This window comes from Felis catus, chromosome A3 (genome assembly GCF_018350175.1).
Source record: "Felis catus isolate Fca126 chromosome A3, F.catus_Fca126_mat1.0, whole genome shotgun sequence".
Classification (NCBI taxonomy): Eukaryota; Metazoa; Chordata; class Mammalia; order Carnivora; family Felidae; genus Felis; species Felis catus.
In genome coordinates this window covers 27,480,976-27,502,640 of record NC_058370.1, presented here as the reverse complement: position 1 = coordinate 27,502,640, position 21,665 = coordinate 27,480,976, and the positions used below count along the sequence as shown (strand labels likewise).

Sequence of the window (21,665 nt, the reverse complement as noted above, 5' to 3'; positions counted from 1 at the left end):
TCATGCCCCATTGTAACTCCTCCTTCCACCTGCCCCTCATATTCCTAGGCAACCACTGGTCTGCTTTCTGTCATTAGGGATTACTTGGAGTTTTCTAGAATTTCATATAAATGGAATCAGACAGAATAAACTTTTTTGGGTAACTAGTTATGAAAGAGTTGTACATTTAAAAGCACAATGAGATACCACTACATGCTTATTAGAGTGGCTAAAATGTAAAAGACCGACCATATACCCAGTGCTGGTGGCAAAGTAGAATGTGTACTTTCCCTTGATGGTGGGAATGTATAATGACACAACCATCTTGGGAAACAATTTGGTATTTCTTCTGTTTTTTTTTTTTTTAATTTTTTTATTGTTTGTTTATTTTTGAGAGAGACAGGGCATGAACAGGGGAGGGACAGACAGAGAGGGAGACACAGAATCTGAAGCAGGCTCCAGGCTCTGAGCTGCGAGTGCAGAGCCCGACGCGGGGCTTGAACTCACGAACCGTGAGATCATGACCTGAGCTGAAGTCAGACACTCAACCTACCGAGCCACTCAGGCACCCCTGTTTCTTCTGGTTTTTAATGTTTATTTATTTATTTATTTATTTTTGGGGGGAGGGGCAGAGAGAGAGAGGGTGACAGAGAATCCCAAGCAGACTCCAGGCTGTCAGTGCAGAACCCGACATGGGGCTCGATCCCACGAACCGTGAGATCATGACCTGAGCCAAAATCAAGAGTCAGGCACTTAACCAACTGAGCCACCCAGGTGCCCCCAGTTTGGTATTTCTTTTAAAAGTTAAACATTCACCTACCATGTGATCCAGCCATTCCACTCCTAGGTATTTACAAAGGGAAATGAAAGCATAGGTCCATACAGAGACTTGTACATGAATGTCCACAGAAGCTTTATTTGTAATAGCCCTAAACTGGGAATAACCCAAATGTCCATCAACAAATCTGGATAAATAAATTGTGGTATATTCATACTATGGAATAGTACTCATAAATCAAAATAAATGAACTATTGATATATGCAACAGTATGGATATATTTCAAAATGATATTTTTTGACGCGGAAGTTTAATATTTTATGCTATATAATTAGCTTAATTGTATATGAATTTTTCCTTTATTGCTGTACTTGGAACTTTCTTGCTCTCAAATTAAATATTTAACTATATAATCTTTTTTTTTAAGTTTTTAAAGATATTTTATTTATTTTTGAGAGAAAGTGAGAGAGACAGAACACAAGTGGGGGAGGGGCATAGACAGAGAGGGAGACACAGAATCTGAAGCGGGCTCCAGGCTCGGAGCTGTCAGCCCAGAGCGCGACTCGGGGCTCGAACTCGCACACCGTGAGATCGTGACCTGAGCCGAAGTCGGCCGCTTAACCAGGCGCCCCGCTATGTAATCTTTTAATACTTTGTTTTTCACACTGTCATTTTTAAACCATCTGGAATTCATTTTGGTTTGAGATGTGAGGTAGGGAATTGGCAGTTCCGTGTTTTTGTGTGGTTAGCTGGTTTCCAGGATTTCTTGGAATTATTTAGGCCTGAGTGTTCTGGTTTGTTTCTCTCAGGTGGAATTTGGCATCTGTCATGTAAATGTTATAGAAAATTCATGGGCATCAGGATGTGAGAGGAAACTTATCCTGCTTTCCAACCCCCTCCCCCCTGCAAAAAAAGTCATAATTTTCATGAGTTTCATTGTATCCTTTGAAGAGATAGTTTGATATAATGGCAGCCATCGTATAAATGCTATTTTGGATCATGTTACTCGTATGTACCCTATTCTCTAAGTATTTCCATTGTTCGTAACTATATGTGTTATTAGTATATAGTGTTTCGCCGTTTAGAATTTTCCCGTTTTCTTGCCATTTTAAATAACGTTGCATTGAACAGCTCCGTGCCTTTTTCCTTCCCTTGAATAACTTGACAAATGCATAGATTCCTAGCAGTTACGTTAACTGGATTAAACACGCAGAAGTTCTGTTTCTTTGTTCTTATTTCCACTTGACTTTCCAACAGGGCTGTGCCAGTTCCTATATTGTGAGGGGGCACATTTGCGTCCCAAGCACCATTGCGGCCTTGCTTTCTGAGACTGTTACCGATGTTGGATGTCTGCATTTTGTCCGTTTTATTACACAAACAAGTAAATGAATACCTCATCAGTCAGTCAACATGGCTGGCCAAACCGTGCACCTTCAGCCCTCTTCTCTCTCACCTCCTGCTTTGTGGCAGCCATGGAGGTGCACTGCTCAGACCTCCCTTCAAGAGAAGCGGCTGTGAGGATGTAGCTGGTGGACAGCCTCCGGTTGCCATACTTCCAGATCTGCAGTAGCATTTACCCAAGGCCATGTTCTCCAGGGGCTGCTCCCAGCCCTGGACTATACCCCATGGGATACTCGAGCCTGGAGCTCCTTGCCCTGGGTGGGGCTCCTCTGAGGGGCTCCGCGCCTTTCCATCAGCCCCAGACCTGTAATCTCAGGCTCCTCCTCTCCAGTCCTCCCGTCCCTCTCCTTTCCCAGGTATCAGACCCGCATTGCAGTCTGAAGGCTCCCCTGCCTCCTGCTCCTCCCCTCCTCCTGCCACAGGCGTTTCCCCCTCAGTGAGATCTTTTCGTGCCTACCTCTGTCTTGGTATTAGGTCTTAGAGCCCCCAGACTGACAACATACCCCGTGGAGGAGTCCAACTGGGAGGCCTTCGTGTGGGCTAGACACAGACTCCAGGGTTTATTAAGTGGATGGCGGAGCGTTGTAGAAGACAGGAGCTTTGAGATGGGCCATAAACCGGAGCCGCGGAAGGAGGGAGCCTCCACCATTCGTGGGGGTGGGGCTAACAGTACTGGGACGACTTGGAGACGGTGTCGCGTTGTGCACCGCGGCTGTGGTATCGTGGATCGTGGTCGTGGCCGTGGCGGCGTAGCCGTCGGTTGCTTCTCGGTTTGGCCTTTCCTAGCTGTGCTGCAGAGCTGCTTTGATCTGTGGACAGGCGGTGGCGCGATGGGCCTCCCGTGGTCTTTGGTGCAGCGCTGTTTGCTCCTGTCGCACATGAAGGTGGATCTCTCCAGGGAGCTGCAGTGCAGCCTGCAGGGTCCTGGGAACTTGCGCCCACAGCCCGACCCACCCCCCGCTGGCTGCAGAGGAGAAGTTCAGGGTGGAGGCAGCCCCGGGGCCTGCCCAGGGATGGGGCCGTAGGGGAGCATTTGGCTTTTTATTCTGAGATGGCCACTTGAGACAGCAGGCAAATGAGAGGGGGGAAGTCCGGCAAGAGGAGACAGGACTTGCCTGGTCTGACGGCCTCTGGGGAACCCCGAGGAGCTCTTTCTCCGCCTATCTCCGCGGCTTTGCCGCTAGTCAAGGCCTGTGACATCACTATAGTTGGTGCCACAGGATGTGTGGGTGAAATCGGGGTGTGGGGAGCCGGCTCTTCATGGCAGGGAGGAACCTGAACCCTTGAAAGGGGGAGTTGGGGCTATTCTTACCCCCGGCCTCCACTTTTCTGCCTCATTTGTTCTCAGGGAATAGGAAACCAAGTATCAGTCGACCCAGGGCAAAGAAAAAAAAGGTCGAATCGTTCCCCAATGCCTTAAAGGGAAATTAATGATTGCTACTTATGGGGTTTTTATGCATTCATACACGGCCGGATACCAGGGGCCACCTTCTGGTTAAATCTGATGGCTGTGTCTTAGCTCTGTCTGCCATCACCCCAGCAGTGGCATCTTCTGAGCACCGTTCCCTTCTGGGTTTCTACGCACCCATTGCCTGGCTGTCTGATTTCTTTCTCTCTGGCTCTGCTTGCTCTCCTCACCCCAGGGTTCAAGTGGAGCACCTTGTTTGCCATCCTGTGTGAACTTGCCCTCTGGGAGGTGTCTTCGCCCTGCCTGCCAGCACTCTGTTGGGCATGGGGATGGGACCCTTGCTCCTAGGCCAGTCTCTCCTCTGAGCACTAACTCTGGGGCTGATGAAAGTGGCAGAGAGAGTGGCCTTCTCAGCATCTTAGGAGCTTAGATATAGGGAGCTCACATAAAGTGAGAGAAAGGTATTTTGGACCAGGTTGAGGCTGACTTTTGTCTTAAAACAGGAAAAAAGTTTGAGGACTGGTTTTTGTAGAAGATCGTACACAGGGTAGTGGCTGGGTACGGGGTATTGAGGCCGGTGGTGAATGTTGAGCGATCCCTACCTTAGGCTGGAACTCAGGGGGGTAAGTCCTGCCTCCAAGCCTCCAGCTGGCTTGCCTGTCACCCGAGTAACCAGATCTGCTAGCATTCCTGCCCTCCTCCTCCATCCAGTTTACCTGGAGTCACCAGGAATCCAAGGGATGCAAAGACCAGGAACAGGAGCTTCATGGCCGAAGGGATGGCTTGGGAAGCAAGGTGGCGGTTTAATGGAGTCAGGCCCCTCTGTGTGATGTGCTTGGAGCTACTGCCTTTATAGGAGCCACATGATGCCAGGATACTGGGCAGTGAACCAGAGGAAGAGTTCATTGCCACCCAGAACAGTCAGATTAGATCATAATGGCTACCAGTCTGTAGCTGTGATTGATTTATTGAGCGCTTGTATTCTAGGCTGTTGGGAGGGGAAGAGGCAGAACACAGCACCATCTTTCGAAATATGCTTCCTAGCCAGTGTCGGCGAGGGTGTGGGAGAAACGACTGCTCTTTTGCACCGCTGCTGGGTGTGTTGATTGGTACTGTTTTGCTTTCAGAGAGCAATTTGGCAATATGCACCAGGAGTCTTGAAAAATGCCTGCATTTTGCCTCGGTAACTCTATTCCTGGACTTTGGTCTAACGGAAATAATCGAACAAATACACAAAGAGGTCTATCTCAACATTGTTTGCAATAGCAGAAAACCAAAAGCATTCTAAATGTTGGTGAAACATGGATGCAACTGACACCATGCAGTGATTAGACCTATTGCAGAGACTCATTTACTAGGCGGGCGGCTCACTAAAGACACGCCAACACTCTTCCTGTTTCAATTAGAAATACGTGGCGTCGCAAGAGACAGGCAATTCAACTAACAGTGGCTTAACTCATAGAAGTATCTATTATTTAATCAACAACAAGAAGGGGGTGACTTGGTGGTGGGATGAAGTTAGTCTTGGATCCTTCTGTTCTGCTATCCTCCACGTGTAGATGAGATGTAGGTTACCAGTTTATTCTCTTAGCCCCAAATCCACCCTTCTTTGTCCTGCTTTGCAATACTGGACTTGAACCCTGGAAAGATGCCTCTTTTGCCAGCTGGCCCTGTGTTAGGCTTTGACAGTGGAGGGTGTTGGAAGTGAAAGAGCGGACCCAGGCCGACCGATGGAAGAACACCACAAACCGCTCCTTTCATTCTGGGTTCCAGTTCTCCATTTTTAAATTCAGCCAAGGAGCCCCATGGCTCTCAGCCCAGCTCCAGCCCTGCTCAGGCCATGCTCCTTCCCCCTGGTGGCCACTCCAGTAGCAGCACTGGCTTGTGTCCTCAGGCAACTGCCTCTCTGCCCGGTGGCCACCTCTGCAGATCAGCTCTGGCCAGCTCCCTCTGGGGAATTTCTTCGTCACTGCTCTGTGGCAGCCACATCTGCTTTGAAGAGAATGTGTGAGGTTAGTTCCTCCACTGGAACCCGGAAGTAGCGAAATGTGCTCTTTCCCTAACATTAATATTGCTGCTACTTCAGGTCCATAATCATTTACCTTTTATTTTGTTGATTAGGTCACTTAACAGTTTTTATTTATTTATCTTTTTTTTTTTTTGGGCGGGGGCTGGGGGGGGAGTAATGCAGTAGGCCCATGTTTATGCCCACCAATAGAAATAACAGCCATTAACTGATTGACCCTTATGACTAAATGGGGCATTTCCTAGACTGGTCACCGTATCCCTTCTGGGATGTTCTTCCAATTTGCAAAAATGACTTTCCTTGTTTGACCTATGGATACATGACCTGTACCCTAGAGGAGTGAGCAACCATTCCAAAATTTCTGGGACTCACCATGATGCTTCCACAGCTACCCTCTGGAGTGATGAGGGAGTGACTGTCTCGGGCAGAGTAAGAGATCCAGCCCTCTAAACCCTTAGATGTTGCCTTATTCATGGAGGGTTTACAATTAAGCTGAAAACAACAGTATGAAACCTGTTAGTCACGCTAGACAGAGATCACCAAGGAGATTACCTTAGATGTACGATTGACCAGCCTGGGTTCCTTGGCCGACGTATCTTAGAGCCAATAGTATTCTCTTGACTCCGTTGGCCAGCTAGGGGTGGCATTTTTATATTGGCTAACACGTCATGTTTTGTGTTAGTTAATGCCAGCTGACTGACTGGGTTAGAATAATAAGTTTCTTGCAGTCAGGAATCGGTAGAATAGTTGACCTCGGCATGCCGTTTTAGTACTGTAGAACCACTTCTCTCAGCTTGGTCTGGGGACCCTCAGTACCCGGTTTAGGAAAGAATTCTAATGCTGCTTATTGTTCTGGTTATCTGTTGCTAAATAACAAACTGGTTTAGTGGCGAGAACCGCAGTAGTCGTTCACTTAGCTCGTGACTCTGCAGTTTGGGCAGGATTCAGTAGGAGAGGCTCATCTCTGTTCCGCATGGCGTCACCTGGGGCACGTTAGCTGGGGCTGGAGGATCTGCTTCCAAGATGGCTCGCTCATATGGCTGCCAGGGTGGTGCTATCAGTTATAAACTCAGTGGGCGGGAGGGACCTCTTCATTTAGGCCTCCCCATGTGGCCTTCCTTACAGAAGGATGGCTGGATTTCATAGGTGAGCATCCCAAGAGATAGGGACTAACTTGCTGATTGCCTCATCTTTAATAGGTGCAACTCAAAGAACATCAATCAAGGCTGAAGAATCAAGTGATAAAGGAAGGTGTAGACATATTTGGCAATGTAGAGATAACATTGAGAAAGTATTGTATTGACCTATATTGGATGTGTTGGAAAGGGAGGAGAGATAAAAGATATGCTAATTCTATCATTGTTCTAGAAGGAAACCAGTAGATACTGTAAAAAGAGAAGGACATCTAAGGATACTGTATAACGTTATTGTTATAAAGATGACCACTCAGAAGTCTAAATTTAATTAAATATCTGAAACCTAAATATCAGAAAACCACACACACACACACTACCTAGTGAATGAGTTTTTAAAACATAAAAAATACATAAAGTATTTCAGAATTCAGACTGAATATTATCTGCTCTATTCATAAATGTAAATGCTTAATTCATTCACCTTGAAAATTTCTTTTTTTTAAAAAAAAAATTTTTTTTTCAACGTTTATTTATTTTTGGGACAGAGAGAGACAGAGCATGAACGGGGGAGGGGCAGAGAGACAGGGAGACACAGAATCGGAAACAGGCTCCAGGCTCTGAGCCATCAGCCCAGAGCCTGACGCGGGGCTCGAACTCACGGACCGTGAGATCGTGACCTGGCTGAAGTTGGACGCTTAACCGACTGCGCCACCCAGGCGCCCCTCACCTTGAAAATTTCATATTAGATCATAAAGCATACCCAGCGCTGCACTGTATATAAGATACCTAAATTTCTGATTCAGAAAGAAGGGGGGTTCTGTCTCAAAGTGTTACAGACATACCAGTACACCTGTCTTGTCTGCCCCCTTGACACCTGGAGCAAACTGGCTTCTCCTGGAGTGACACCACTGCCCTATAAGCTGGAGCATGTGTTGGGGTCATGGTAACCTCTGTCTTCTTGGCTTGCCCTTCTTGGAACCTCTGCCTTTGAGGAGGGAGGGTGATCACAGTCCAAGTATTCTTGACTTGGTGCTCCTAGGGGAGAGCCTGCACCCTAGGAGTGGGAGTTAGGTGGGGGAAGGAGGTCCAGTCTTTTGGACTGTGCTTGCCTTGACTAGAGTTGGGGTGAAGGCAGGAATGAGAGATACTTCTCCTCTGGTGAAACCGTAACCCTATCTTTGGAGTCTGGAGGGAAATAGTCACTGTCTTCTGAGCTGCCCCTGCCAAGAGTTCATGGACATGCTCTGTGTGTGTGTGTATTGGGAGCAAATGCTGGCCCCAGTGTTGCTAAATTAAATTACTAAATTTACTTTTTACTTTATTATAAAATTATTTTATTTATTTATTTTTAAGTAGGCTCCACACCCAACGTGGGGCTTGAACTCATGACCCTGAGATCACAGTCACAGGCTCTATCAACTGAGCCAGCCAGGTATCCCTATAAGGGTTTTTTAAATTTGATGTTTCAGAGACTCTTGAGTGACTAGTTCAGTGCAGAAATTCCCTGTCCACCCACCTCCACATATACCCACGTGTAGGAACCCTCCAGATTTGACAGGGGGTTCTCAGATCTATTTGCCTGGTCCTGTGGTTTTCAAACTATAGCACGTATCTGAGTCATGCAGAAGATTGGTGAAAATACATGTTGTTGAGCCTCTACCCCCAGAGTTGCTGATTCAGTGGGTCTCAGGTAAGTCTAAGATTGGCATTTCCCATGGTGTTGCTGCTGCTGGTTCAGAGACCACACTTTTTTTTTTAAATTGAGATATAATTGAATATGTTATATTAGTTTCAGGTATAGAATATAATGATTCTATATGTGTATAGAATTCCTATAGATTTAATTCTAATGCTAATTGAATTTAATGCTAATTCCATTAGCACACATAATTACAGAGTTTCTGTTCTCTTACAATGAGAACCTCAGATTTGCTCTTTTAGCAACTTTCAAATATGGAATACAGTATTATTTTTATTTTTATGAAAAAAAAATTTTTAATGTTTATTTTTGACAGAGAGAGAGCCAGAGCATGAGCGAGGAGGGGCAGAGAGAGAGACACACACACAGAATCCGAAGCAGGCACCAGGCTCTGAGCTGTCAGCACAGAGCCCCACACGGGGCTTGAACTCACAGACTGCGAGATCATGACCTGAGCCGAAGTCGGATGCTCAACCGACTGAGCCACCCAGGTGCCCCTGCAATACAGTATTATTAAATATAGTTTCCATGTTGTACAGTACATCTCCATGACTTATTTATTTTAGAGCTGGAAGTTTGTACCATTTGGTCCCCTTCATCCGTTTTGCCCACCTCTGGCAAACTGCCCACCTTTGCCCACTCCCACCTCTGGCAACCATCAGTCTGTTCTCTGTCTGTGAGCTTGGTTTTTGTTTGGTTTATTCCACATATAAGTAAGATCATACAACATTTGTCTTTCTCTTTCTGACTTAGCATAATACCCTCAACCCATGCTGTTCCAAGTGGCAAGATTTCATTCTTTTTATGGCTGAATAAGATTCCATTGTATATATAAACCACATCTACCCATCCATCGATGGACACTTAGGTTGGTTCCCCTATCTTGGCTATTGTAAATAACCCTGCAGTGAACTGGGAGGTGCAGATACCTTTTCCAGTTGGTGTTTTTGTTTCCTTCAAATAAATACCCAGAAGTGGGATTGCTGAATCAATGGTAGTTCTATCTGTAATTTTTTGAAACACCTCCATGTGGTTTTCCATAGTGGCTGCACCAGTTTACGTTCCCACCAACAATGCACAAGGGCTCCCTTTTCAGAGACCACATTTGAGAACAACTGGGTTAATCTTACATCCAAGGCGGGATTTTCTCCGTGTCGGGGCACATGTTAGTGCTTTTATTGTTGTGCGTGTAGCCCACTTTCATTTTTTTGTTTGTTTCTTCACTTCCATTTCTTTCTACTCTTTTTTTTTTCACTTAGTTTTGCTGACGATGTCATCTCTGTGTGTGCGTGTGTGTGTGTGTGCATGCACATGTATGTATGTATTTGCTATTGTTGGGGGGAATGTAATTAAAAATAAAATCTCTTCTCAACCCATAAAACCTCCCCACAGACATAGAAGAGAAAGAAAACCGTTTTGTCACTAAATAAGCATTAAACTGGGACATGATGCATACCGTAGACAATCTGCTAAGAGATTGCAAAGACCAAAAATTTACCCATTTCTATAGCCAAGAAGATACAACTCATTACAGACATGTTCTCAAGACAAACACTCCCTAGCCCTGAAGAGGACCAGAAAGTACCATTTGTCACACATTGCTGATCCTAGATTCACTTGATACGTGGAGTGGCTTCTCTGTGTTTGCTGATTGGTTTCACCCAAAGGAAAAACAAAATTCTCATATCCTTGTGGCAGGTGGTAGTTTTGAAACTTAGAGCGAGGAGCCTGAGGAACCTGCTGAAGTTAGGCTCCTACCTACCCACAAAAACTGTGACTACATTTCAGAGAGGTGGCTCCCAGGTCTTTGAGAAAGACATTCCTGGGTTGTAAAGTGGTCAAGAAGTCTATTTACATTAAAAAAATAATAATAAATGTTTTAAAGAAAGAGAAGGAACTTACAAGTTTTCTAAAGTAAATGCTCTAAGAAAAGGGAGGGGAGGGGTAATAAGTCTCTAACAGGGAGAATTAAGGCTCTTTCTTTTTTTAACTTTAAACAAATTTTCATTACACAAAAGTTGCCACATAGTTGGCTGTTTCTCTATTTTGTACACAATTTTTCTTGCTCTCCACAGAAAGACTGCTTCTTAACTTTTCATCTGGTGATGGCAAGTATGAAAATCCCGATTTTAACATCATAGTAGTAAAAATGCCTCTTTTTATTCAAAAGTACAAAATACATTCTTTGTGAGCATGGACAATGACAGCAGTAAGTCAGAATTTGTTGTCAACCGAAACCAGTAACTGATGGTTATCATGATTTTCTTAAACACCAGCCAGACTTTTCTTCAGTCATTTCCTCCAGTGGAATTCTCTGAAGTTATTGTTGAAGGGCCCTGCCTTGAGTTTCCTCTCACAGTTCATTAATAATGGTAAGACACTGTTCTAGGAATTAGAACATTCCACCTTCCATACCCCCTCCCAGTCTACCCATTCCACCCATTCCTGGGTCCTTTTCTTCTTTAGGAATTCCGGTGACGACGACTTCTGCTATAGTTAACAGGCAATTCTAGCAGTATCTAGTAAAGTACTTCTTACACCCTTAGTTGGATCAGTGACTCCTTTTCCCACCATCATCCAAAAAATCTCCAAAGCATAGCGTCATAACCAACTTCTAAGGGACTTTGCATACGTTTCTCAACTATCAAGGATCCTTCAACACCTGCATTCTTAGCAATGGTCATCGCAGGAATTTTGAAGATCTTCGTTAGCTGGAGTTATTGGATCCAAGGCTGGAATGCACCAAAGCAGGGCACAGCCCCTTCCCAGAGAATCTTCAGTAGCAGCTCGTGGAGCATTGAGGGCATCTGTAACTCTGTCTTTCTTTTCACTCACTTCAACATCATTTGTCCCAGCCTTTGGCACAGCTACTCTGAGAGTTTTGCCAGATGATCATTCAGCTTTTCTTTTTCATATTCACTAGTTGTGATATCTAACTGTTGATTTCAAGTGATTTTTTTGGATACGTTTTTCAATTTGAGCCTTGTCACCTTTTCCTTTTAAGAGCATGGAATCATCTTTGGTCATATTGACCTCTCCAACTTTTCCTAAGTCATGAAGCTGAACATCTTCAAGATTTAGAGTCAATCTTTCTTCCCCAGACACTGCACCGCCAGTAGCAATAGCCATGTCTTTAAGCAATTTTTTTTCTGTTGTCACCAAAACCTAGAGCTTTGGCTGCTTACCACCTGAAGGCCAACTTTTAACCTCTTCAACTTTTTTTTTTTTTTTTTTTTAATTTTTGGGACAGAGAGAGACAGAGCATGAGTGGGGGTGGAGCAGAGAGAGAGGGAGACACAGAATCGGAAACAGGCTCCAGGCTCTGAGCCATCAGCCCAGAGCCTGACGCGGGGCTCGAACTCACGGACCGCGAGATCGTGACCTGGCTGAAGTCGGACGTTTAACCGACTGCGCCACCCAGGCGCCCCATTAACCTATTCAAAACAAGTGTACTCAAAGCTTCTCCGTGAACATCTTCAACAGTTATGAACAGGGACTTGCAGTGAGCATTGGCATTTCAAGAGCAGGTACAACAGACTGGACACTAGAAATTTTCTTGTTTTTCTGTTTTAGACATTTTCTTTTCACTCAGTAGAACATAGTCATCTTGGAATTCACATTTCCTTTTTTATTTTTATTTTTTTTTAATGTTCATTTTTATTTTTGAGACAGGGAGAGACAGAGCATGAGTGGGGGTGGAGCAGAGAGAGAGGGAGACACAGAATCCGAAGCAGGCTCTAGGCTCCGAGCTGTCAGCACAGAGCCTGACGTGGGGCCCGAACCCACAGACCGTGAGATCATGACCTGAGCTGAAGCTGGACGCCCAACTGACTGAGCCACCCAGGCGCCCCTCACATTTCTGATCTTTTGCTGTGTTAATGAAGTACAGAGAAATATAACCTCGATCAACCTTTATGCCTTCAATAATTTCTATCTAATTCATCGTTTCGTGTTTTTCCAACCTTTACTGTGATGACGCCCTCTCTTCCAGCCTTTTTCATCGCATCGGAAATGATGTTGCCAACTTTTTGGTCTCCACTTGCAGAAATCTAGCCATGTGAGCAATTTCTTCTGGGGCTGTCACAGGTTTAGACTGCTTCTTAAGTTCAGCGCTTACAGCATCAACAGCTAGCATCACACCGCTCCTGACATCCACTGGCTTAGCACCTTTGCTAACCTTCTCGAAGCCTTCCTTGGCAATAGAGCGTGCCAGGACACAGCAGTAGTGGTGCCATCGCCAGCCTCTTCATCTGTGTTATTGGCAACATCTTGAACAAGTTTAGGGCCAATATTTTGATACTTATCTTTTAAGTGCATGGACTTTGCAACGGTCCTGCCATCTTTTGTTACTTTGGGACTTCCCCAACTCTGTTCGATAATCACTGTTCTGGGGCGCCTGGGTGGCGCAGTCGGTTAAGCGTCCGACTTCAGCCAGGTCACGATCTCGCGGTCCGTGAGTTCGAGCCCTGCGTCGGGCTCTGGGCTGATGGCTCAGAGCCTGGAGCCTGTTTCTGATTCTGTGTCTCCCTCTCTCTCTGCCCCTCCCCTGTTCACGCTCTGTCTCTCTCTGTCCCAAAAATAAATAAATGTTGAAAAAAAAAATTTAAAGTTAAATATCAACTTCCCATTGGACCTAGCAGTCCTACACGTGGATATTTGCCCTAGTGAAATGAAAACCTAGGACCACCCAAAAACCTATAAACAAATGTTTATAGCAACTTTATTTGTGACAGCCCTAAACTGGAAAAACCCAAATGATCTCAATGAGTGAAAGGAGAAAAAAAAATCTGCACTAGATCTCTAGAATATAATACTATTCGGCAGGAAAGAGGAATGAGTCATTGATGCACATGGAAAACTGGATAGACCTGAAAGACAAGCTGAGTGAGAGAAGCCAGTCACAGAACATTTCATTCAGTGGGTATCCTAGGAAACAGCAAAACCACAGTGATGGAAAATAGATCAATGGTTGCCGGGGGTTGTGGTGGGATAAGAGTTTGAATAGAAAGAGGCGTTTTTTAGGTGATGAAGCTATGATTGTATGTTCTGTTTGTGGCGGTGGTTCCACGAATCTAAACGTGTCAAAATTCAACACCGGGGAATAAGGCGGGGACTTGGTGTGGTGCTACGGTATCTTTCGTCTTGGGGGTCTGTCGTGCCTTTTGCATAGCTTCCAACCGCACTGTGTTGGGACAGAGCATCTGGAGGTTCACAGCCTCTGTGGTCTGTAGGAGCCACTCTGAGGAGGGTCCAGGGGAGAATTTGCCATTTTCAGTGGAAAACAAGTGGTGGTTACTAAATATGATGACTGTGTACTTTGGATCTGGATTCACTGCACCTTTGTTTATAGTAAGACACCGACTGCTCGAGAAATAAGAATGTTTTAAGTAATCCATTAAGCAGATGTGAAAAGGAACATTTTCAAACGCTTGAATTCAACATACCCGGTATGTTGGTTAATGAACTTGAGGCATGAAAAACAACCATGTCAAAATTCAAAGAACTGTATGCCAAAAGAACAAAAAGCCAAATTTACTCAATGAAATTGAGCAAATTATACAAAATAATTGTGTCATTCTATACTTATGGGTCCTTAGCTTCCTTGTGACAATTTAATATGTCCAAGAGCTCTTTTTGCATCTAAAAATGTGGATCCTCAGGATTCTTTCTAATTTTACATCACTCTACGCATATGGATGTACAGTGGTTTAGCTCAAAACAGTACCCTTTTGATGAACTTGTATCTTATTTTTCCCATTTCTCCTTTGGCAAACAAAATGGGAATGATTATTTCCCATCACATTTTTAAAAAATATTTTATTTTAAAGTAACCTTTACCCCCCCAACATGGGGCTCGAACTCACAACCTCGAGACCAAGAGTCGCATGCTCTACTGACTGAGCAGCCAGGCGCCCCTCCCAGCACTTTAAAGAGTTCTTCTATTTGCGGTCATGCTGCCAGTTCTACACACGGTTTAATTTGATTTCTTTTGCTTTTAATTTTTAGGGATTGCTTTAAAAATTTTGATATTCTTATATTAGGCCAAATATTTAAGTGATTCCAAAGTCAGATCATCCAAATAGGGTATATTCAGAGAAGTCTAGCTTTTTTTTTTTTTTTTAAATCTGTCCTCTCTGATTCATTTCTTCCTGCTCCTCTAAATAGATGTGCACTTAAATTCTTTCTTTCCTTTTAAAAATAAATGTACCTAATGCTTTTGTTTTCATCTCCCTTCCCTTCGATCACTCTCTCCTCAATATGGAGAATTCCAGGTTACTTACGGTCATTGAAGCCAGGAACAAGGGAGCAGCAAAAGCCAGAGGCAAGAACTTCATGCCTGAAGGATAGAGACATGTTTGGGGACAGTGCAGTGGGGTGGATGGACAGAACTACCTATGTCACTTGCCTGGAGCTCTAATCTTTATACGACTTCAAATGAGATCAAAAGTTGAGCAGTGAGCAAGTAATAAAGTAAGATAAAGCAGAAATATCCGCCATTAGGGCCAAAGGATTTGGTCAGACTGTCTCATTGGCTACTGCATACATTTGCGGAGTTCTCACAGAATATCTGGAAGACTAGCATCCAGTCTTTGAAAATACACTTTCTAGCTACTGTTGGTAAGGGTGAGGCAACACAGGGACAACTGAGTACTGTTCCTGTGAGTTTAAATCAATGCAGTATATTTTGGAGAGCAATTTGCAATATATATTCTATGTCTAAAACAAAGTTAAACAGAACAAAACTATGCTACTCTTTGACCCAGAATTAACACGCATAGAATAAATGGATAAGTTCACAAAGATGTCTAAGTACTATATTTCCTTCTTAGCATTGCTCGTAATGAGGATGTGAAAATGTAAATGTCCATCAATAGAGAATTTGCTGATTTATGGTACATAACACATTAGAATTCCATGCAGCTTTAAACAGTGTTAATCGAGGGCCTACAAGATTAAAAGCTGGTGTGATCTCTTTGAAAAATGAGTGAAAATTAAGTGAGAAAGGAAAGTTATGGGATAGTATGAGCTAGTCTTTGTTATATGTATTTATACATATGCATATATATGCATAAAATATCATCTGGAAGGATATGTACCCCCAATTTTAAGGGTCTTTATCTTTGGGAAGGATTATTTGTGATTTTCTTTTTCAAAATTTTATGTTTCTCTATATTTATGACTGTTTCTACTATTGTTGTTTGTTTCTCTTGCTTTTTACACTCCACATGTAAGTGAAATCATATGGTATTTGTCTTTCTCTGTCTGACTTATTTCACTTAGTATTATACCCTCTAAGTCCATCCACGTTGTTGCAAATGGCAAGATTTCATTCTTTTTTTTATGGCTGAGTAATATTCCAGTGTGTGTGTGTGTGTGTGTGTGTGTGTGTGTGTGTGTGTGTGTGTATCTCTATCTCTATCTATCTCTATCGCTATCTCTAATCTATCACATCTCCTTTATCCATTCATCTGTTGATGAACACAGGTTGCTTCCATATTTTGGCTATTGTAAATATTGCTATAGTAAACATAGGGGTACATATGTCTTTTTGAACTAGTGCTTGTGTTTTCTTTGGGTAAATACCCAGAGGTGGAATTGCTGGAATGTATGTATTTCTATTTTTAGTTTTTTTGAGGAACCTCCATACTGTTTTCCAGAAGATTGATTGGATTCAAATCAGGTTCACTGGAATCCAAAATCTTTCCTGTGTTAAACTTTAGTAACAATTTCAAGGATACAGGTAATTATGAAGCACAGGGAAAACATGCAAAAGGCTCAGGTGTTCATGTCACTTCCCAGCTCCCATGTGCCTCATTAGAATGAGCTGTGGATTGGGTTTAATGCAGGAGATTTCTGAGTGATGTCTAAGTGATGCATGTGAGCGTATCACACAAAGGGGGATGTTTCCTTAAGAAACATTTCCATTTTAGTCTCTGAAAATTACATAACGTTATACATGCATGACATCTTTTAAGGAGCCATGTCTTTATAAATTATAGATTCCAGGTTTGTTCACTAGAAACAATTCTAGATGTATTCAGAGCAGATTATTCTGTTAGCTAAAGACTGCTGCTAGTGAATGCTATTGGTGAGTTCTCCAGGTCTGCTTGCATGTTTAGAAGGGGATCTGATAGAGTCAACATTATTATTTTTCTTTCTTTCTTTCCAGGAGCATCCCTGATAAAGGGAGAAGATTGATTGTAGGACTGTTGTTAACCCCTTTCTTCCCATCTCTCTCTCTTTTTTAAAAGTTTATTTATTTATTTTGAGAGAAAGGGAGACAGAGAGAGAGCACAAGGGAGGGGCAGAGAGAGGGAGAGAGAGAATCCCATTGCTAGTGTGGAGCCTGATGTGGGGCTCGAACTCACAAACTGTGAGATCATGACCAGAGCTGAAACTAAGAGTCAGATGCCTAACCGACCGAGCCACCTGGATACCCTATTGTTCCTCCTCCTCCTCCTCCTCCTCCTCCTCCTCCTCCTCCTCCTCCTTCTTCTTCTTCTTCTTCTTCTTCTTCTTCTTCAAATTTTTAATGTGTTTTTAATTTTTGACAGAGACAGAGACGGAGTGTGAGTGGGGGAGGGGCAGAGAGAGACACACACACAGAATCCGAAGGAGGCTCCCGGCTCTGAGCTGTCAGCACAGAGCCTGACTTGGGGCTCGAACCTACGAACCGCGAGATCATGATGTGAGCCAAAGTCGGATGCTTAACCGACTGAGCCACCCAGACGCCCCTTGTGTTTCTTTTTTTTTTTTTTTTTTTTAAAGTTTATTTATTTTTGAGACAGAGAGAGAGCATGAACGGGGGAGGAGCAGAGAGAGAGGGAGGCACAGAATCGGAAGCAGGCTCCAGGCTCTGAGCCATCAGCCCAGAGCCCGATGCGGGGCTCGAACTCACGAACCGTGAGATCGTGACCTGAGCTGAAGTCGGACACTCAACCGACTGAGCCACCCAGGCGCCCCATGTTTCTTAATAACAATTTTAAGTACTTTCATTGTCATGGTTCCTATTCTGTGCTCTAATGCCATTTCTCCTAAATTCCTTTTACAGTGTGTTAGCCAGAAGGAAAGGCAATAATCCAAGTGCGAACTCACCAGGTCTTAAATTTGGCAAATGTAGGAGTTGTCCAAGTTCTTTGGGTTTATTAAATCCTTTAGGATAGGCATATTTGCTCCTCTTCCTCTTTATAATGGGTGACTAGCAGATGTCACGATCAAGTCCTTTATAGCTTTTTCTAAGCTGTTGCTAAAAGTCCAAGGTGAGGTGGTCCATGTAGGTACCTTAGTATATAACTGGCACTGGGCTCATGCTCCAAAACTGTTGTCGCTGGGAGTTGGGGTTGTGTGGCAACTAAGTGCAGGGGCTCTGTTGTTAGACAGGCATGGATTCAAGTCCTGGTTCTACTACTTATCTGTGACCTTCAGCAGTTTTACTAAAACCTCAGTTGCATTATTTACAAAAATGTAAGATTCTCAAAGTTCTCAGTACTGTACTTGGCACTTTAAAAATGTCCGATAACTCTTAAATACTCTCATTATTAGTATTGCTTTTCTATAGATCTTCTTCCTGGTTGCTATCCTTCCCTTAGTTCCCTGCGGTATTATAATAGAGCACTTATTAATTCACTGGGTTGCCTTTGAATTGAGCTTCCATTTATTGATCTTGTTCACCAGATCCCTTTTTAATTCTCAGATTCTGCAAGAGTTAGAATGCATCAGCGATAAACCCTGGATATGTGGAATCCGGAGTTATAAGGGCTTCTTTGTCATATATGTGTAGAATCTGTAGACATGAGCTCAGTGGTACTTTCACCATGGTCATGCCTTTGTTTCCAGGATTGTGCTCAAAGCTGAAATTCAGGATGGAGGACAGACGGTAGAAAACACGGTGAGTTCTGTTTTCTTTCTTGGCCCAGACTCACTCAAGAGGGGAAGCAACTGACAGTATTAATGGTGATTTGTCATGTAATTCTTAAGCCGGCTTGTTTTCACCCAGCAGAGACCGTATAGTACGCTCTCTGCATCTTGTCTTACCTTTTTTTCCTTAGATCCTCAGGAAGCCTGGTAATTTTATCAGAATATCAGCGCAGGTCTGCAGTGTCCTCATCAGACCTGGCGAAGACAAAGTAGTTGGTAGCTTAGTTGCCTGCTACATACGGCCAGGAAGTGTAGGAAACCCTCCCTGAAAATAACGGGCCTCTGAATTTTCGCAGCATATTGAGAACGTTCTCTGGCTTGTGCCTTCCGGATTTTCCCGGGGCCAGGATCTTCCCAGCTGGTCTAGGTTTCAGTGCGAGCTGCTCTATTACTTGTTGTCTACTCCTTTCATCTCCACCATTGTTTTCGATCTCAGCTATTGAATTCAACACCCCTTCGTGACACAGACTCACTGGTCTGGGCAAGGCTCATCTCTTACTTTACCCATTCATTTCTTGTTAACTGTATACCCTGTTATCTTTCCCCTCCCTCCCCTTGGCTCTAATGAATTTAATGAATATGTTTTACATGTTCTTTTTCTTTCAGTTTTATTGAGGTACAATTGGCAAGTAAAAATTGTACATATCTAAGGTGGACAACACGAGGGTTTGATATACACGTATGTTGTGAAGTTACCACGATCAAGCCAATTAAAACATCCGTCACTTCCTATAGATACTGTTTTTTTGTTTGTGGTGAGAACACTTAAGATCTCCTCTCTGCACATTTCAAGTACACGGTACAGTATTACTAACTAAAATCACCATGCTATACATTAGCTTTCCCAAATTTATTTTTTATTTTTATTAAAAAAACTTTTTTTTAACGTTTATTCATCTTTTGATAGGGACGGAGCATGAGTGGGGGAGGGGCAGAGAGAGAGGGAGACACAGAATCCGAAACAGGCTCCAGGCTCTGAGCCGTCAGCACAGAGCCCGACGCGGGGCTCAAACTCACGGACCGCAAGATCATGACCTGAGCCGAAGTCGGATGCCCCCCCGACGGAGCCACCTAGGCGCCCCAGCTTTCCCAAATTTATTAATTGTACAAGGGAAAGTTTGACCATCCTCTCCCCATCTCCCCCATGCAGCAACTGGCAACCTCCATTGTACTTAGTGCTTCTTTGAGTTCGACTTTTTTAGATTCCATATATAAGTGAGATCATGCAGTATTAATCTTTTTTTTTATTTTTAAAATTTAAATTCAAATTAGTTAACATATATCATAATATTGATTTCAGGAGTAGAATTTAGTGATTCGTCACTTGCATATAACACCCAGTGCTCATCATAACAAGTGCCCTCCTTAATGCCCGTCACCCATTTAGCCTTTCCCCCCACCTCCTCTCCAGCAACCGTCAGTCTGTTCTCTATATTTAAGAGTCTCTTTTGGTTTGCCTCCTCTGTTTTTATTTTATTTTCTTTTTCCTTCCCTTCCCCTATGTTCATCTGTCTTGTTTCTTAAATTTCACATATGAGTGAAATCATATGGTGTTTGTCTTTCTCTGATTGACTTATTTCACTTAGCATAATACACTCTAGCTCCATCCACATTGTTGCAAATGGCAAGATTTCATTCTTTTTGACGGCTGAGTAATATTCCATGTGTGTGTGTGTGTGTGTGTGTGTGTGTGTGTGTGTGTGTGTTATGTGTGTGTGTGCATGTATATGTGTTTGTACCATATCCATGCATGTGTTCTTTATCCATTCATCAGTTGATGGACATTTGGGCTCTTTCCATAATTTGGCTATTGTTGAGAGTGCTGCTATAAACATCAGGGTGCACGTGCCCCTTCGAATCTGCCTTTTTGTATCCTTTGGATAAATACCTAGTAGTGCAATTGCTGGGTCGTAAAGTAGTTCTATTTTTAATTTTTTGAGAAATCTCCAGCCTGTTTTCCAGAGTGGCCGCACCAGTTTGTATATCCCACCCACAGTGCAAAAGTGTACCCTTTCTCTGCATTCTCACCAACATTTGTTGTTTCCTGAGTTGTTCCTTTCAGCCGTTCTGACAGGTGTACGTGTTCTTTTAATTGTGTTGTTTTCTGCATATATTTTAAGTTTACGTAAACGGTATTATATCTCTGTTCCTTTTTTTTCCCCCCACTCAGGGCTATAATAGTTAATGTCTACGTTTATAGCTATGTGTGTACCGAATCTGTTGCTCCCATATTACATGTTATATTCTAAAGTATGTATTCATATAATTTTATTGATCCATGACTCCAGAATGGCTGTCCAGATTGCCTTAGATTGGTATTGGTATTGCTAATACCAATAATGCTGCAGCTAACTAATTACATAGTACATGTCCTCTTAGGACTTGGGCAAGAATATTTTGGGGATATAATGAGGAGTAGAATTCTTGAGTCATAAGATAAGTGTATAACGAACTTAATGAAGTACTAGATTGTTCTCAGAAAGATGAACTGTCCATACTTCTTCAAGTAGTATGTGAGGGTTCCTATGTTTCTACATCTTCTCTAACATGTGCCATTATCCAGTTTTCTAATTTTACCAATGCCATTATTGGTCTCATTTGCTTTTCTCCAATTACCAGTGAATCTGAGCATTTCCTTATATGCTTTGGTGCCTATAGAGTCAACATAATCCCTATCAAAATTGAGCAGGATTTCTCTTCAGAAACAGACAAGCTGATCTTATCACTTACGTAACAAGACCAAAAAAAAAAAAAAAAAATTAACAATTTTGAAAAAAGAACAAAGTGGCAAGGCTTTCATTTGGTGAATTCAAAACAGATAAAATGCAGTCATCAAGACACTCTTAGCACCATAGGAATAGAATGCGACCCCCTTAATCTAATAAAGATCCCTTGGTCAACAAGCTAAAACCACACAGCGTACATGTCCCCCTTCCCTTCCCCTACAAAATCATTCCTAATGTAATTCTTCCCCTAAGATGTGTCTTGCCCTGTCCTTTCTTCTTCGGCCTTTCTCTGATCATTAAAAATCACCCATGTGGGCATATATAAAGTTATCTAGAGAGGGAAAGGCTGATGGGTTATCACTCCAGGTTGAGAAATCCCAAAGTTGGTGATGACACGGACCACTGGTCTGTACCACAAACCTGTCTCTGCCACAGGCAGCCCTTTCGGAACTCAGAGGAGGTCCTTGAAGAACCACTCAACAGATTACTCTCCCTCTTCCCAAATTAAAACAAAATGAAGCTGAACAAAGTCAAAGCTGCTCCCCTTCCCAGAACAGGAGTTTACTGGGGCACCTGGGTGGCTTAGTCAGGTTA

The 21,665-nt window shown here is 43.3% G+C and overlaps 2 protein-coding genes across 3 annotated transcripts in view; both read left to right on the top strand.

Annotated features, from left to right (window-relative positions):
* Nucleotides 1-21,665, top strand: part of DEFB128 (defensin beta 128) — a 71,571-nt gene that overhangs the window by 6,650 nt on the left and 43,256 nt on the right. Inside the window, exon 2 of one of the 2 annotated variants that reach the window (XM_045053778.1) lies at nucleotides 18,265-18,316. The exons of the other annotated variant lie outside the window; for it this stretch is intronic. Within the exon in view, the coding sequence (XP_044909713.1) occupies nucleotides 18,265-18,316 (52 nt within the window). The remainder of the gene's footprint in view (nucleotides 1-18,264; nucleotides 18,317-21,665) is intronic. 2 annotated transcript variants of the gene reach the window in all.
* On the top strand, nucleotides 13,519-15,645 carry LOC123384665 (cytochrome c oxidase subunit 7C, mitochondrial-like; the record flags this gene model as incomplete). The annotated part of the gene is made up of 1 exon (XM_045055057.1): nucleotides 13,519-15,645. A coding segment is annotated over one exon (285 nt), but the record flags the coding sequence as incomplete, so codon positions are not given.